This window comes from Mercenaria mercenaria, chromosome 7 (genome assembly GCF_021730395.1).
Source record: "Mercenaria mercenaria strain notata chromosome 7, MADL_Memer_1, whole genome shotgun sequence".
NCBI lineage: Eukaryota > Metazoa > Mollusca > Bivalvia > Venerida > Veneridae > Mercenaria > Mercenaria mercenaria.
The window spans coordinates 10,191,697-10,206,207 of record NC_069367.1 but is presented as its reverse complement, the minus strand read 5'-3'; the positions used below and the strand labels follow the sequence as shown (position 1 = coordinate 10,206,207).

Below are 14,511 nucleotides of genomic sequence, written 5' to 3'. Positions count from 1 at the left end.
TTGAGTTGGTGGGGAAATCAATGAAAATCTATGTTATATTAATTCTATTACACAAAACATCAAGAAAGTTAACTTGGGTTCCTGATGAGTCACTGACCCCTTACAAGATAGGGATCTTCCACTAGTGGCAATTAATCATTGTGTAAAGTTATAGCTATATATCCTACTTTTAAACGTTGAGTACGAAATATGAAAGTTGAATAAGGTTCTTGTAACATTGACATGTGACCCATTCATCTCTTCCCCCACTTAAAAAAAATAAAATGAAGGGACCTTTCTCTAGTAGCACCAAGTGGGCCAAGAGAAATAAAAGATCGTTGGCTCAATTTGTAGCATTGAAAGTTATCGCAATCTCAAGAGTTTTTTCATTCGTATGTACAAAGACATAAAGATAGTTTGCCTTATATGAATATATTAACATAATAAACGATTTAAAAAAAAACCCCAGAAAGTTACTTATCAACAACTTCTTTATCAGTCAGTCATCCGTCACATCTAAAAGCATTAACATTTCTATTTACACACAGGTGTATTGTTATTATATTTGGCTTCAAGGGTTAATCCAAATGAATCCACTATAATGTAGAGACTTACCCTATGCCCTCTTTACACAAGGGAATAGTGTGAATTGTTGGGTGAACACCGTTTGTTAATCATAATCCTGTCCATGTTATATCATGAGGTACTAGGTCAAAAGCCACCTAAGTCACCAAGAAGTTGTCTCCATTGTTTCCAAATATCTTACCCGAGGTAATATTTTTTTCAGCTCAAATAACTTTTTTTTTCAGAAAATGATATTTTGATATTTTTTTTTTAATCTTTGTACTTTGATGCAGTTAAATATATTTATAATAGATTGTTCCTACTTGAATTTTAAATATTTAGTTACACTGCCTATATTATGTAATAGCCATCTAAAGCTTATACTGAGATAAAATATCAACTATTTAAACATTGTAAATATCATATTGTGATTTGACTATAAAAATAAAAGGTATTATAAAGTCAGGAGGTGTGTGTGGTGTATTGAAAAACATATTAACTGAGATCTATAGCACAGAAAATTAAAAGGTGGCAGTAAAATCACATAATATTATGTCTAAATGCCATAAATGCTGAAACACCAGCAACACGGTTAGTAATTTCCCTAATGTGATTTTACGACGAGATTCTGAAATAAAATGAAATAAGCTTTGATTGTATTTTGTTTTGTTTGGGGTTTAACGCCGTTTTTCAGTAGTATTTCAGTTAAGTCACGGGGGGCAGTTAGCTTAACCGGTATTCCTGGATTCTGTACCAGTACAAACCTGTTCTCCGCAAGTAACTGCCAACTTCCCCACATGTATCAGAGATGGAGGACGAATGATGTCAGACACAATGTCTTTTATCAAATTGTTACGGAGAACATACGCCCCGCCAGGGGATCGAACCCGCTATTGGTTCCAAACCTCACTTGTGGTGTAGAATTATTTCATGTCAGGAAGCCAATCAGATGACTTACGGAAGGTCGATGGTTCTACCAATGTGCCTGTCCCCGCTTGAAATAATGCCTTGAAGGGCACTTATGGTCGTCGTCCTCCACCTGCAAAATGTGGATGTTCGCCAGAAGACCTATAATTGTATCGATGTGACGTTAAGCCCAACAAAGAAATCTCAGAAGAAGAACAGCCTGATCTTGGTCTGCTCTGGTCGCAAAGGCAGAATCACTTGCCACCAGCAGGCTCAATGTTAATAGTAGTAGGGAGATGTTGCTGGTTTGGAATGGTCATAAGTCATTAATTAAGAGATCTGTTGTGTGTTGGCAGTTGGCTTATTCGTTTCACATTTGTGGCGTATGCCGTTTCGCCGATCGTAACCGGTTAAGCATTCGTTTAGGTTCTTGGCATTGCGTCTATACGGCGTACGGTCTTGTGAGATTGGCTTAGCAGAAAACCATATATTTTTGTGAATTGGTAATTGGCTAATACCAATATAGCTGATTTATGCATCTAACAATGAGTATATTTGATGATCTGATGTTGTAGTTGCCAGCTGTGCTCGGAAGTTCAAAGTTGCGCTGATTAATTCGTATTGAAAGATATAAAGTATTATAAACTTGTCATGCTTTATATCATCTACTGCGTAACTCGACAATTTAAGGAATATAGAAATATTGTCGTTCACATCCACAATAACGGATAAAATACCCAAATATCGTAATTTAGACTTATGCGTAGAGTTCATATGCAAATCCGTTACGGTTTGTTATTCGTGCTCGATTACAACCCAAAGAGTAAAGAAGGAAACAAAAGCGAAAAATATACAAAACTCTGACCCACACGTACATTGGAAGAGGACCTTCACCTTTAAACAATGCTTCTGACCATGTTTGTAGAATATTAAGCAGTTTATAACAAACTAATTTTAAGATTTTTTTTCTATTCTGTTTTTACTATGCGATCCCCTAACAGCTGCCTAGCTGAATCATGTAAGCAAGTCTGAGAGTGGTCCTCAGAAATGGTTTGGTGAAGATTTATCGAGTTTATGAGAAGAAATAGATTAAGGAATTTTCTTCTATTTTTAGCATTGGCTGTCCCTACAAGGGGGCCAGCAAAACCATTTGAAGAAACTTGAGAAAGAACTGTACAAGGGTGTTACAGGCCAGGATATTGAGTTACAAAGTCTATATTGTAGACATGATATAAATATGCAGGCCAATTAAGAACATAAGGTTGAAAAACAGTGTTTAATGTATGATAACTGTATCTCAGTTATTTTAAGACGACATTGTAAACTGGTTGATTGGTACAGTATAATCGGTAATTGTGCTCCTAAATGTTCATAAATCCTTGTTGTCTAACTGTTTACTTTGTCTATGTTAATTATGTATATATATATATAGTTCATACATACATACATACATACATACACATATACATACATACATACACACACACACACACATACATTCATACATACATACATACATACATACATACATATATATATATACATACATACATATATACATACGCTGTTTGGGGTATTGTTATTGGAGGCTGCGTTCTAGACACGTGGCTATCCCTTCTGCACCACTGCCCTTATTTTTAAAAATCTTTTTTAAAACAAATTTGTGGTTTATTATATAAATATAATATTCCGTAAATATCTCTTGCAGATACATAAAGAACAAAGAACAGACGCTATCCTCCAATTTACTGGATTTATGATTTTTTGTAATGATTTAAAAGAGCTCAAAGAGGAAATATCTCTGTACGTAGGAAACAAATTAAGAAAGATCTCATAAATTGTTTAACTGGATTTTACAGGAAAGCAACTTATAACTGCAAACGACAAAAAACATTGACACTGACATTGGCATTGACATAGAATTGATGTTTCCTTTATTAATCAGCTTCATAAACCATTCTTAGAATATGTTTACGTGGGTTAGTGTTTTGTAGACGTGAAACGAAAATGAGTGGTATATCTCTGTTATTAGTTTCGGATGAATCGGTTTGCTTCGTATATTAACTGTGTTGTCAATATGTCCTCACTTGACATTGTTTTACTGATAACGCACTTACAAAAATTGAACTGTGCCTATTCTATACTGTTGGAACTGTCCTAGCTGTTGCATCAATGATTACAGACTGATTTTCAGTAATTCTACTTTCACTTGCAACAAGTGTAATATTTCCATTCGTATAGATTGCCTTAACATGTATTTAATCATATATAATCTTATAACGTTAAAGTTCCATAACGCTTTAATTTTTATGTTAGGAACAAATGAAACAGCTATCCAAATAGATGATATGCAGAATTACATGGTCAGAAAAGCGCTACTTTTAGTACTGTATCTGAACGTTTGCAGTTAGAGCAGTGAAGGGAGGTAACCAGAAACATAAAATCAAATAAACTTACTATTATATTCATCAACGTTCAAACCTTAGACAAATTTAAGAGAAAAAGGTTATTGAAAGATAGGATTTAACATTAGTTTTTGCATTAATGACGGAAAATGTGGCAGCCACATTTCAAATAAAGACATCATGGGCCTTTAAAATCGTATCTGTTGGAAAACCTACATCATCGTCATACATTAGCTACACCATATTTACATTCCTTAAAGCGAGACAGTAATTATTTCAAAATGTAATGTTACATCTTTTCGATATGTAAAGTTGGGTACCAGTACACGGATGAGACCAGCTTCCGGACAAATCAAATAGCACTGTATTATTCGGATGTCTAGTGAATTTGTGTCTTCTCTACTAATTAAATTTGTTTACTTTGTCCGACTTGATTTAATTTTTTCTGTAAGGAATCAGTACATTATACTCTGTATTATTCTAGACATACATTAACAAGAATTGTAACGTGTATGTGAATCTGTTAAAATGAATATTCAACACTTACTCTTTGTAGCATCGCTTATATTTGAGCGTATAAAGAAAAGGAAAAGCAAGAGTACAATGAAACAAGCTCATACGTTTACTATATTCTCTTATCAAAAAATATAAACAGAAAGTTAAATTTTTTCGAAAAAAAAATGATTATACAATGAATATTTGCAAAAATCATGTTCATTTCAGAATGTACTGATCAGAAAACCAGAAAGCTGGTGTGATATCCAGGTGTCTTGAAAAGTCCTTATCAACCGATTCCATCTGCTCATACCTTGGCACCGGCTGAAGGCTTTGTGAACGTTGTAACAACATCGACTCTGAGTCCATTTGTATATCAAAATAGAAAAAGTGGAAACTCCACAGGTCGCTCAACACAACAAAAACGGAAATGCTGCAGGCTCGATTTGATTGAGCCTGTACATGGACGGTAGTGGAAATGCATGCAACCGTCCACTCCCTCTAGCCCCGGGTTGAGCAGAGTTCAACATTAACACAATATACTTTATTCCAATGCCATTTTTTCTTGATGAATAAATTTCCAAGACTGTCAATTTGGATTTCTGGTGTACTGCAAAGTAAGTATATTCCATTTTACGGCTCCGTAGATACCTCCAACGTTATAAGTGTTGCATGGTTTATGTCCACCAAATTTACTTTATTGTCAATTTGTTTTTATCAAGATTGCAATCTTGCGTAATAGCATACACCAATAACACTGACATTGACATTTTATATAATTTATGATCCATATTAGTATGCTTCATAAACAAGATTTTCTGTAGGAGATAGATGAAAATGAGTGGCATCATATTGGTATTAGTTTTTTGAACACCTGCGTAAATTAGTTCACTTCGTATAAAATTGTATTTTTTGCAGCATCAGTTTGTTTGATATGAAAGCTAATCATTTTCGTTTTTATTCCACGTTATATCTTTGACAATCTGACTAAAGTACTTGATCTTCTAAACGAAGATCTGAGAACGACCCATTCACATTCGTCTTCTGTATATTTTGGATTTCCATTATTGCTATTTTTATGTTATCCAATCAGACGACTTGTTCGATTGTCAAAGGATAAGAAAAATATGCGATTATTCCAGGACTCGAACCCAGGACCCCTCGCTTACAAAGCAAGTGGCCTACCGACTGAGCTAACCGGCTATCTGATACATTACTACATAAGAATTGTAAATATCAAAAGTCAATGCTACATGTAGATTTGCAAGATGTTGTAAGCTAGGCTCTGATTGGCTAGCGAAAGAGCCGTCAGAACGAGGCAATGAATAGGTCGTTTTCAGATCCTATGCGTAGCGTAATATAGGAGATGTACTTTAGTCAGATTGTATCTTTGATACCATACGTGACAAAACTGAAATGTATAAAAAGACGTGTAACGCAAGACATCCTAAAGCTGAAAGTCCTTCCCTGTCTAAGACTATCAAGATTGCGTGCAAAGCCAACTAGTTTAAGGTTGACAACGAGTATTGCAGTTTTTGCACATGTACAAAATATTGAAACTCATCTATAGACTGATAATTTTAAGTCTGAGTTTGAAAAACGGATTATTGTGGATACACCATTTACAAATGTAATGTATGCATACAAAGAATTCATCCATTCATGAACAAAAACGAAAATATTTTATAAAGATATAATAATGAATATAAAGTATTTATACCAACAGTGTTTTAAATAACTTGATTATATATTCCGGTCTTTGGGGATCACATTTGATGTTTAGTAGCGCTTTATGTGCAAGTTTTAGGGGTCGTAAAGTGTATTGCGCATTTCATTGTCTCTTATGAACAGACCCAATCAAAACAAGTATCCTGATACATTACTTGGCCGCCTTCTATGATTACAAAAGACCTAACAGATTTCTTTAGATAGTTTGATTGAACACACCTGTATGTCAGTCGAAGTATCTCGTCTGATTCTTTGGAAATCACATTCAAAATACTTTTCGTGTTTCTCCAAGCCCGGTGCAACTGCATAAGCGCTACATTTTAATGTCACCATTTGCATAAATTCATTTACAATTTAGAGATATTTCGTTAAAATGTGTATTGAATACCTTTCTTCCTTATTCAATTAATAACTTAAATTGTCTGACTTGGTTCAACTTTATTGTTTGTATTGAGTTTAACGCCATATTTCAACCGTACGGCAGGCAGTTAACCTAACAAATGTTACCGAATTCTGTATCAGTACAAACCTGTTCTTTGCAAGTAATATCAATTTTCTCACATGAGTCAGAGGTGGCGTACGAACGATTTCAGACAATATTTCTTTTACCGGATCGTCACGGAAAAAATACGCCTCTTCTGGGGACCGACCACGCAATCCGTTGATCAGCGCTCACCCCATTGAGCTAAGTGGGTTTCAACTTTTCCCCGATAAGGATTGAGACACATGAACCCAGTATCCATCTGGACACGTATATAAACAACTACAGTCCCTAGCTCGCGGATTTTGCTTTTTGCAAATTGTAGTTTGTAAATGTGTGAAGTATGTAAATGTGTGAAGTACAAAGCCTAATTTAAGGTGCAAAGGAATGTTACTTTCAAGAGAATCCGCTACATCACTATACATATTTAAGTACTGGTAAGAAACTTGCATAGAGCACCCAGAACAGAGAAAACGCTTCTGTAAGGAATATATTTAATGCATTTACTGGTAAGACGTTTGGGTAGAGCACCAAGATCAAAGGTAACGTTTCCTCAAGAGAAAGATGCATTTACTGGTAAAATGCTTGTAAGGTTAGGTAACCCAACGCTCAGTTGCAAAAAAAAAAAACTCGAGTGGGGAGTTAATAATGAAAACCTAACTATTAATATCCATTGTCATCCAAGGTTACAAGACGGTGTAAATAGAAGTTTTCACAAGGATGAAGATTTTTTTCTATATCTAATGGTAACTAAAACGATAATTGCAAAAGGAGCTTACAGTCCAAGTGGGGTGTAGACAAACAAATCGCTAAAACGTTTACTAAAAGCTAACATGTATTGTCACTTTCAATTATTTTGCTATTACTACATCAGCTATTGTTATATTTGGTGATCATTTCTTTTAACGAATAATGTCAGACTATTTACGTAACTCTTACCAATTGTAAAATAATGGTTTATTTAGAAAGGCTCTTAATGTAATAGTAAATTGACGTCTTAAATTTTCCCAACGTTTTAAAAACCTAATTCTAAATTTAACATTCTTATACAAAAAATACAGAAAAAAACATACAAAAGAGACCTACACAAATGAATTTTTCAAACAACATGGCAACCTACATATGTGTTACTTATTATGAATACTTTAACTATCTTAGGGGAATGTTTACGTTTATGATAAACAGTGAAAAATTAAAAGCGTTTAGTTAAATTCTGTGCTAACAATTATTAGCCAAAGGATGATAACAAAAGCGCAATAGGCTTGTGACTGATGTCACAGCCAAACAAATGAGTTGCTTGTAACTGTTAACCATGCATGTTTCAAGCTTTACATTTTCTTTTATGTAATTTTACACGTACATCTTTGTGTTTTACATAGTGTACCTTCAGTTAACTATACGAACGTAAGGGATTCACCTAACAGAGTTGAGTTTTATTTACACTGTCCTGTAATTTTGAAACCAGGTGGGGATAAAGAGTGGGAAGGGTTTGCGCGCAATTAACTGGTTTTTAATTTGCCAATGACCGTTCCAAGGTGCTGCCGCACTATGTTCCTTACTGTTTTTTTTTAACTTGTTGCTTGTCAGTTTGCTTTACTTTGTCTATGTTTACACATACGTTTTGATAGGCACGGGACTATCCCTCCTGCACCGTTGTCCGTGTTCTTTTAATCTTCTTTAAAATAAATTTGTGGTTTATAATAAATTTTTTAACATACAATTTGATACCGAGATGAAAATGTTAACTATAACTGCCCAACGTTAAGAGCCGTGTCCAGTTGCATAGATGAGGAAATAGATATTGACGATTCATTGTATGAGCTTAGTTAATAAAAGGTGTGACAATGTGAATTATTACAACATATAAATGTTTAACGGAGTATGATCTCTTTGTTATCTTACAGTTTCTGATGTATATTGCTTTTAATTAATGTCTTTCGAATATTATGTATGTTATTACATACACTGTGAAATAGGAGAACTGGTCAAATAAATTATAAAAAAATTAAATATTATATCCCGTAAATAGCTTTCGCAGGAACATAAAGCACAAACAATAGACAATATCCTTCAATTAACCGGTTTTATGATTTTTTATAATGATTTAACTGGGCTCCAAGAGGAAATATCTCTGTACATAGAAAGCAAATTGAGGAAGATCTCAAAAATTGTTGAACTACATTTGAAAAGTTAGAACAAAATTGTCTTAGTTGTCAACTGGAGAGAGACTTAAACATGAAACGACGGTAAAATATGACGCCGCTGACATTGACATTTACATGTCATTTATGTTTTCTTAATAAATGCACCCCATAAACTAGTCTTGAAACATTTACGTGGGCTTTGTTTTATGTAGGCGAAAAAGGAAATTGAGTGGTATATTGTTATTAGTTCCGGATCAAACACCTGCGTAAATTGGTTTGCTTCATACATTAACTGAACAGATCGATGTTGTACCTTTAGCCGAACGTACTTTTGTCTGTCGTTTGCTATGTACATAATAATCATTTTTGTCCTTACTTGAAACTATTTTACTGATAATGCCCGTGATAACAGCTGAACTGTACATGGCCTATATCATTGAATAGCGTTGCATCCATAGTCAATAATGTTTGAAATGACAAGTAGCATCAATGTGAATAATTTCATTCCAGTAATTTTATCTCGACTTGCAAAAAGTATAACAATTTCATTAGTATATATAAGATATGACTTTTGTTTAGACATTTTAATACTGATCATGTTGCGTGTCTGTCTTTCATCTAAAGTATACAGTAATTATTCTAAAATGTCATATTGCATCTTTAGAATATGTTCAGTTGGGAACCAGTATCCGGACGAGACCCGTTTCTGGACACATGAAATATCCATGTGATTCGTCATATTGCTACTGTTTGGGAATCAATACCGGACAAAATCTCTTTGTACACAGCTGTATGGCGTCCAGGTAGGTGTCTCCAAAAATCCAGTAATACGACACTTTCCTTCTGTCAACACCTTATTACAGGCTAAAAGCTTTGCGACCGTTGTAACACTAATCGACATTGCCTCCATTCGTAAGTTCAGCCACATTTTACTCTATTCAAATGCCATTTTTCTTGATGAAAATTTTCCCGGATTATCAATTTGGGTATCAAATTTATTCCACTGTACGGTGCTTTGAATACCCAAAACATTAAAAGTGTATCGAACATTAAATTGCACTAAATTATTTTAAAGACTTTATTGTCAAGACTTTATTATCTTCCAGAATACGTCACTGACATTGACATATAAGCGTTATTTGTGTTCAATATTAGCATGCTTCATAAACCAGTCTTACGTGTGTTTATTCTTCTGTAGGCGAGAGATGAAAATGTGTGGTATCTTATTGTTATTAGTTTCAAAACATCTGCGTAAACTGGTTTGTTTCTTACAGACTACGAGAGATATTCATTTTATAACTGCCCTAGTTTGTAATATGAGTTCTAATCATATTAATTTTGTATTTATTTGCCATTATTTCCTATAGAACACGTGACACAATTATAGTTTTCATGACCTGTAGATATACAAAAATCTATGTCCAGTCGGAAAAAAAACTATTTTCAAGAACGCTAAATGTTCTAAGACTGAAACGCATTCGCTGTCTAGTAGAAATTGGAAATGCCCTTCACGGGATATGAATAGATGTCAAAAATATTGCCCTTCAACAATGAATTTCATTTAGATTTATCAAACCTTAAGACGAAAGGACTTCTTTTAAAATGTCTGCATAAAATCAAGGAATGTATTAAAATACTTTAGTATTCTTAACACATAAAAACAAAACATGTATACTTAATTCACATTTAACGGTAAGTCAATTCTTTAAAGCCAAAATATATTGTTCCAAAATGAGATACTAGTATTTATGGTTTGTAATATTTATGTACTGTCGAGATAAATTGTATATTGCGCTTGTTTAAGTCAAAGTTTCGCTTCACAGTGCTACGCGCTTTGATACACAACATCAGCTGAAGACAAAATACTTAAGAAAATTGAACCGTAATAACAGTCGGTTATTTCCGTGTGATTGTGTATTCTTGTTACGCAAAAATACCTCAACGCCCACATGACTTTTCGTAAAGAAAACGGAGAATGCCGAAACCGTACACGGAGAATGCCGAAATCGTACACGGAGACCGCCGAAATCGTACTCGGAGAATAAGTAATTTACTCATTGTCATTACGGGTCCATTACCTTAAATGATACAAATGAAGACAAGGATGTTATTAGTTTGATCTACAAAAGTCATATTCTTTTGTCTTTCATTGTGCACTTCATTGTACTTCCGAATTAATACTGCGTACATAACAAATAAGTTTATGGGTGAGAAAGATTATTGCCATATGTGTACATATATAAAAATACTGAAATTTACTTGTAGAATAATATTTTGTTAAGAAAGTGTACGTATGTACTGAAGACCTTTCTTTCTTACGCATTTTAATTACCTTATTTTTCCGACTGTGTCCAACGTTATCCCCGGAAAGGATCAATATCCACCTGGGCACATATAAACTACTAACTCCTGTATCATCATTCAAATTTTAGTGAAACAAAAAGGTACCTCACAGTTAACATTCATATCATCGTTAATATTTTGACATATAATGAAGACGAAAAGCAAGTGTAAAGTGAAATAAGCCCAAGTAAATAATAGTAGGTACCATATCTATATATATACACGTACATCAACAATAAAATGTATCAGAGTCCTATCTTTAGAAAACAGAAACTGATAGTGTTTTTATACTTCATTTGCAATTTTGATGATATGTTTCTTTCAGATTGTACTGATCAGAAAACCAGAGAAGCTGGTGTAGTATCCAGGTATATCGTACGGTCCGGTTATACGGCCACTTCCTTCTACCCACACTCTGTCACCGGCTAAAAGCTTTGCAACCGTTGTTACACCACCGACATTAAATCCAGCCGTATGTCCAGCAATATTATACTCTATTCCAACGCCATTTTTCTTCATAAAAAAATTGCCCGGGATTTGCATTGGATTTCCTAGTGTGGTTGAAAGCAGGTATGTTCCACTGTACGGCGCCGTAAATATTCCATCATTGTAAGTGTTTCCAATGTTAAAATCCACCAAATTAAATTTCACCATCGTACCCGAGGACACACTTTCGAGGGTTTTGTTTAGCATAATTCTGAATGCAACAACAGGGGTCTTTACATTGGTGTCTGAAACAGAGATATTCGGTGTTTTGGTATTCAGAACTCTATGTCATAAATAAACGAATATTGAACTTTATTTAACTGAGAACAACTTAAATATTGAGCAAGTCGTTACAGTGGATTCTATTTTATATCACCTTGCTCGACGTTTATTAAATCAATGATTTAGAATTCAACTGTTTGATTGGACGTAATCAAACCTGCGCTAAGAAACAATAAAATCAGATATGGGCTATTTCAAACATATTTGTAAATTCCAATTTGTAACTTATGATGCAAATGTTTTGACAGTTCCGATTTTTAAATGATTATACATATTATAAAACGAAAATTTTAAGAAAACTGTTGGACTTAATAACTCTATTGTTTATTACATTCAAGCAGAATGTCTATGTTAGTCTGCCTAGATATGATCTATTTCAAATAAAAAATGTTGACTCAGTATATAAATACATTATGTTATTTACTGTCAACGTAATTGCAGTTTATTTTGCACATTTCCTATTTTACTACGGTAGAAGGATTGTTTTGAATTTTAATATATCCGTCATTATGTCTGATCTGAAACGTTTCTTCTCTTTGTGACATACTTTTATATAACTGCAAAAATTGGCATGGAAGTACGCTTTAATACTGCCGCAGAGTGAGTTAAGAACGATTTCAAAAAGAAATGAATTTTTAAATTTTTTTCGTGTCAAAAATAGCTGAAAGTCCCAATAGAAATTATCTCACCAAAATCGTACTTTGACGATGAATTAGAAACTTATTAATATTTATTGAATATAAAAAATATATGGTATAAACTATCAATTGTACCGCCATATATTTAAAGAAAATACAGAAGAAAATCTGATTCGGAAAAGGTAGATCAAACAGTATATCATGCACACACTGAATTTGTGATAAGAAAGTTTAATTTCTGTTTCTTGGGGTTTCTTATATGCCAACTTCTGCTTCTACTTCAATCGACCAGCGCGGTATCATTTGAAAGCTGTGCTTAAACACCAAAACCCTACTTACTGTTAGCCTGGCGCGACTCCACTTCGGCAATCTTTTGTTCCATCTCGTCCATTCTTGCTCTCATCTTGAACATTTTCTCCAACACATTTTCCATGAACGAAAACACACATGGTGAATTTTCCTGATGTGCAAACTCTGTAGAAGCGACTGCTAGAGGAAGAAATGTAATCATATAGTAATAATTCGCCATTTTTGATATGCATATATCAACTGCTATCAAAGTACTAAATTTGTTTTCAAAATATTGCACAGTCTATTTGCAGTTGTTTCTGAAAGACTTCCGGAATAACATAACAAAAGAAATTTTAGTCATACGGAAGATATTTTCATTTTTCCTTTTGTTTTAAAATTTAAACTTGTGAACTATTTAGAGTAGTAATAACAATAGCTGCAGCACACATTACCTAAAACGCAATAATTTTGCATAGGTTTAGATTATCGTTGTTAGATAAGACAATGTAATAATTGAAAAGAAAAGAAAAACACAGAAAAAAGGGCATTTAGCAGAAATACTTTGTCTTACTTCAGTTTGAAGTGTAAGCAGCAGACCCGAGCAGATTCAAAAATCAAATCGCAAAAAAACTGAACTGTTAGACGGTTTCTTTTGCACCAGAAAACTTGCGGGAATTTTGAAAAAATACCACCAGTGTGACTGTTGGCGGCCAGATTAGATTTATAAATAACAGATACAAATATCCATTACAAGTCATATATGCAAGTGTACAACAGCAGGCAAAATCTAGCATTTACGATTGATATGAAATTGGTAGAAGCTGTAGTAACAGTAGCAAGAACTTGAAATTGGCATTAGTAGTAGTAGCACTAGCATTAGCAAAAATCGAGAAATCGGCAGTAGCAGTAGCAGACGCAGCAGTAGCAAAAACGTGAATTTGCAACAGTAGCAGAAGCGCTAGAAACAGAAGCAGTAAGAGTAGCAGTAGCGGTAGTAGTAGGAGCAGCATTAGCATCACTATCAGAGGCAGTACCAGCAGTGTCAGCAGTAGTAGTATAAGTAGCAACAGTAGCAGAAGCAGCAGAAGCAGAAGCAGCAAGAGTAGCAGTAGCGGTAGTAGTAAGAGCAAAAGTTGCAGAATTAGCAGTACCAGCAGTTGCAGTACCAGTAGTATCAGCAATAGCTGTAGTATCAGTAGTACCAGTATCAGCAGTAGCAGAAAAGATGTAGCAGCATTAGCAGTAGCATCAGCAGCAGCATTAGTAGTAGTAGCAGTAGCAGCAAAAGCAGACGCAGTCTCAGCAGCAGCAGCAGTAGCAGTAGCAGCAGCAGTAGCAGCAGAAGCAAAACCTTGAACTTGGCATGGCAGCAGTAGCAGTTTTCTGCAGCTAATGCTATTGCTACTGCTGATTCTACTACTGCCAATTTCACGTTTTTGCTTTTGCTACAGATTCTGCCGATTATACATTTTTGCTACTGTTACTGCTGCTATACCTACTGGCAGTTTTACATACTCTAATTTTTAATACTGCTACTACTTCTGCTCACTGCTAATTTCATTCACTTATTAATATGAAATGATATAAACAAAACCTCTACAGTTCCGTTGGTTTCATTTTTATCGAGTAATTTAAGTCAATTGATCAATGACATATGACTGTCAATATAAAGCTTCTACCAGAGTCTACATGATTTTACCGGCAGACATTGCATATTCAACAAAACAGTATATACCAGTATGATGATAAAAGTAATGATGATAATAGCA

At 34.2% G+C, this 14,511-nt stretch overlaps 1 protein-coding gene across 1 annotated transcript; it reads right to left on the bottom strand.

Annotated features, from left to right (window-relative positions):
- Nucleotides 1-11,116: 11,116 nt before the first annotated feature.
- Nucleotides 11,117-13,054, bottom strand: LOC123555656 (uncharacterized). The gene is made up of 2 exons (XM_045346250.2): nt 12,791-13,054; nt 11,117-11,776 (listed from the first exon to the last, which is right to left on the bottom strand). Exons 1-2 carry the CDS (start codon nt 12,978-12,980, stop codon nt 11,367-11,369), a joined length of 600 nt encoding a protein of 199 aa, XP_045202185.2. The 5' UTR covers nt 12,981-13,054; the 3' UTR covers nt 11,117-11,366.
- Nucleotides 13,055-14,511: the final 1,457 nt, after the last annotated feature.

What these genes read in the sequence shown, in the direction of transcription:
- LOC123555656 (XM_045346250.2), bottom strand. Translation starts at nt 12,980, where the DNA reads ATGGCGAATTATTACTATATGATTACATTTCTTCCTCTAGCAGTCGCT. An exon ending in GGAGTCGCGCCAGGCTAACA is followed by an intron (nt 11,777 to 12,790) that starts GTAAGTAGGGTT and finishes TCTCTGTTTCAG; the next exon opens with ACACCAATGTAAAGACCCCT.